General features: G+C 36.6%; 1 protein-coding gene across 2 annotated transcripts in view; it reads right to left on the bottom strand.

The window, feature by feature from the left end:
• LOC107646117 (heterogeneous nuclear ribonucleoprotein Q-like) overlaps positions 1-3,311 on the bottom strand; it is a 3,758-nt gene extending 447 nt beyond the window's left edge. Inside the window, exons 1-8 of one of the 2 annotated variants that reach the window (XM_021104209.1) lie at positions 3,236-3,311; positions 2,995-3,087; positions 2,235-2,646; positions 2,025-2,141; positions 1,572-1,712; positions 1,317-1,493; positions 546-750; positions 12-285 (exon numbers count right to left, since the gene is read on the bottom strand). In XM_021104209.1, coding sequence (XP_020959868.1) covers positions 89-285; positions 546-750; positions 1,317-1,493; positions 1,572-1,712; positions 2,025-2,141; positions 2,235-2,621 — 1,224 coding nt within the window. In that variant the 5' untranslated portion in view covers positions 2,622-2,646; positions 2,995-3,087; positions 3,236-3,311 and the 3' untranslated portion in view covers positions 12-88. Of the gene's footprint in view, positions 1-11; positions 286-545; positions 751-1,316; positions 1,494-1,571; positions 1,713-2,024; positions 2,142-2,234; positions 2,647-2,994 lie in introns of those variants that run through there. The other variant, XM_016350311.2, reaches the window with a different exon arrangement.

Here is a 3,780-nt window from a genome sequence, read left to right on the forward strand (position 1 = left end):
GGCTGTTTGAATGTCCATAGGAAACCCACATTGTGCAAACGTATTAGAGCTAATGACAAAAAGCGAAAAAGCACGGAAATAGATAATGTTATAAGAAATTAAATACCTGTTGATAACCTGTAGCAACACCATATCCTGCAGCTAAAGAGCCGTAAAGGTTTCCAGAAAAACTACCATATCCGGGATGTATAAGATGGCTTGGATGAAGTACAGGATTGTAGGCATAACTAACTTCAGCTTTTCTATCAGTTTGAGGCTTGGCAAGAACAACTTCAAGCACTTGGCCTGTAGTTCAAGTCCGTTAAACATAGTCAGGTAAACATTCAGAATGCACTCAAAGTTCTCTCCATTATTTGGATCAGAATTCTGTTTTATCTTAAAATAAAGCATCCAATGAGAAGTATTTTTAACAGATGAGACTTCTTAAACATTTATGTAAGGAAAGTTTCAACCTATTGTTATTGTTTTGCATAGAATTCCACGAATCAAGTAAGTACGAAGCAAAACACAATACATCTTTAATTCATATTTCATTGGAAATGTACCATTAATTTCATATTTTTCTGTATCTTTGACAGCTTTCAATACACTTGACCGCTCTGCATAATGAATGAAACCAAAATCACGTTTCCCTCCAGCTTTACCAGGTGGCATGACCACTTTTGTCACTTCTCCATGTCGCCGGAATAGTTCTTTTAGTTGTTCAGTAGTAACATTCTCAGGTATGTTTTTAACATATAGAGCTTTAACCTGTGAACACCAAAAAAGTTCAAAACCAAACCATCAGTAAAGTAATTATTCCTTATACAGAATACATAGGTAAGAACATCACATCTACACGTCCATAACACTTTTAAATTCAACAACAATCAACAGCAATCCCTTTCTTAAGCAAAACTAATAATCTTTATGGCATGGTTGGGCCAACAAGAGCTACCATTGAGGGTTGGCTCAGGTAGTAGGATAAAATTACATTTACAAAATTATCTATCGTTTGAGCTCAGCGGAAAAATCAATTTGTTCAAACTGACAGCTTGTAAGTGGCTCAAGAAATCATGCCGCCTAAATTGCAATAAATTTCTCATACACGAGCGAGTTTTCATATTTACTGAGCTCCATATCAAAGGCAGAAAGAAAATCATATATACCCACACTCTTGGGTGGCTCTGCTGAGAGAAGAAAAAGGCTATACAGAAAGAGAAACATTGCAGTAAAAGAGAAGAAACAATTACGACCATAAGTATCTAATTAATCACTTGATGTAATGATAGGTAAAAAGCAATTTAAAATCACTTTTCGCATCTAAGTTCACTTACCTGTGAAGATGAAGAATGATCAGGTGAGATCTTTGGATCTGCCCATGTGACATTTGGGGTATTACCACCCAGCTTAAAACTTGCAATTGACATCTTTTGCCGCGAATAGTCAGCACATGCATTATTGTAATACAAAACAAAAGCAAACCCACGATTCCTAGTGGGGTTTTGGGGGTCCTATAATAAAAAGAAATAGAGTGGTAAGAGCAAGATAGGGCTTTTAACAGTTTACTGTGACCTTGTAGTGCATTGCACCTTGATGAGCTCGATGTTTTCAACACCCGGACCAACAGCCTCGACATGTTTCCTGAACTCATCCTCCGTCCAAGTCTTTGGAATGTTACTAATGAACAATCTGTGTTTTGTTTCAGACAGTGAACACCTCAAGGTTTTGCCCTGAGAACATGAAGAATGTTTAATTAGTTAAAACTAATCTACAAAAGAAGATTTTCTTATAATAATATTACTACACCAATACCAAAGGTCTCAAGGTTTTTCCCTGAGAAATTGAAAAAGGGGCTCAATGTTGCAAAGATGACGATGTTGCATTGGATGAATTGAGTAAATACACTGGACTATTGGGAAAGAATGCATTAGATAAAAGAGTTGGTTTACCACCCATTGTGCAAAAAAAAATAGTAGAATAATATGGAGGGAGACCAAGAAAAAGTATAGGCAAAGTCTGAGAGTTTGAGAAAGCATCAATACCTTAAATTCCTTGTTGTGTATGTCTTCAATGGCCTTTTGTGCTACCTCCTTTGTTTTAAAAGCCACAAAAGCATAACCCCTGTTTTCGCCGGTGTCCTTGTCTTTCATTAGTCGCACCTGAAAAGTAAAGAGAAATTAAATTCTTTGCTGGTCCCAGTCAGTTATAAAGCGATTAGTTTCAAATACAACATTTGCAATCCTCTGTCTAACCTCTAGAACGTCACCCATTGGCTCGCACAGTGCCTTCAAATCATCTTCATGCGCATCGCGAGGAAGCCCACCAATGAAGACTTCAGAACCATGAGGAGGAAGGGCAAGAAGTTCATCATGCTTTTCCTTCTCCTCATCTTCATTGACAGAAGATGGTTTCTGCCCATCTTGGAGAATTTCAGCAGCAGTGTCACTTCTTTCTTGTTCTTGTTCAGGCAACTGATCTTTAGCAGCAGCCTCAGCAGGTGACCCCTTGTGTTCATGTGGAGGTTCAGGTGCTTCTTGTCCATGGTCATCTATCTGTTCTTCAACATCATCATCAATCTCTTCCATATAATTCTCCTCATCAATGTCGACACGCTCATTGACCTCCGCACCCTCGGACATTGCATTCACAGCAGAATAGCCGCACCTGCAGATTGAGACAATCATAAAAAGAAAAAAAGTGTATGGAACAGTAGGTGACTGCATTGCTGAGGCACAAACATTAGGAGCAGTTAGAAGAGTTTTAAGGCCATGGGTAATTTAAGATAATTACTTTTCCCAAAGAAAAGGCGTAGGGTTTAAGGTGGCGATGCATGTTGCTTGCAAGTAAAAGAGATTGAGGCTACATTGATAAATAAAAACTGGGCAAGTGAATGGGAACCCTAAGGCATTACCGAAACAGAGGAAACTCAATTGTTTATACCACAAAAAATGGAGGGAGGGGGAAATTGACATAATAATATCAATACGAGAGACATGTAATGGCAGTGCATACCATTAGCCATAAAAATACATGACGATATTGATGAGTTTTCAGATTCGCTTCTGAGTGAGTTGGTCTCTTTGGTTGTTGTTCTAATTTGTAACCCTAGATACATAGAAACACAGAGGCAGTGAGTTTTACGTGAAATGTGTAGCGGTGGTGACTATCTATGTATCCGCCAGAGTGAGGAAGGACGGAAGGAAGGAAGGAAGGTAAGAAGGGAGGGAGCAAGGAATAATATTACATTTACTACCTCCTCATTTCTTTCCAGATGAGCGACTCTCACTCTCACTTTTCTCTTCTCTTTCGCTTTTCACCGCACATTTATTAAAATCGTACTAATTAGCAATGGTCACAGAAACTTTGCTCGTAAATATTTTTGTTATTAAGTTGTCAGAAAAAAAGTTAAAAACAGTAATTAAACCGTACTACAATAATAAGACATTAAGAATTCAAAAGTAAAACTTAATCTATTTATGTCTTTATTTTATCAAATAATTAAAAATATAGAGAAAATGACATTTTCAGATTTTAAATGATAATTTCTTCTCTTTATTAATAAAATGTGCATTCACTTTTTTGAAAAATTAAAATAACATGTATTTTAGTTTATTTGACCAAAATACTTATCAATATTCATTATAATTAGGGTTAAGTACTAAAATCGTTCCTAAGGTAAGGGGCGAAAATCAAAATCGTCCCCGACCTTTTTTCTTTATTAAAATCATCCTCAATGTTCAAAAACGCTTTAAAATCATTTTTTTTACCAATTTTAATTTTTTTATTATCAAACTACCC

This window comes from Arachis ipaensis, chromosome B06 (assembly GCF_000816755.2).
Source record: "Arachis ipaensis cultivar K30076 chromosome B06, Araip1.1, whole genome shotgun sequence".
Lineage (NCBI taxonomy): Eukaryota > Viridiplantae > Streptophyta > Magnoliopsida > Fabales > Fabaceae > Arachis > Arachis ipaensis.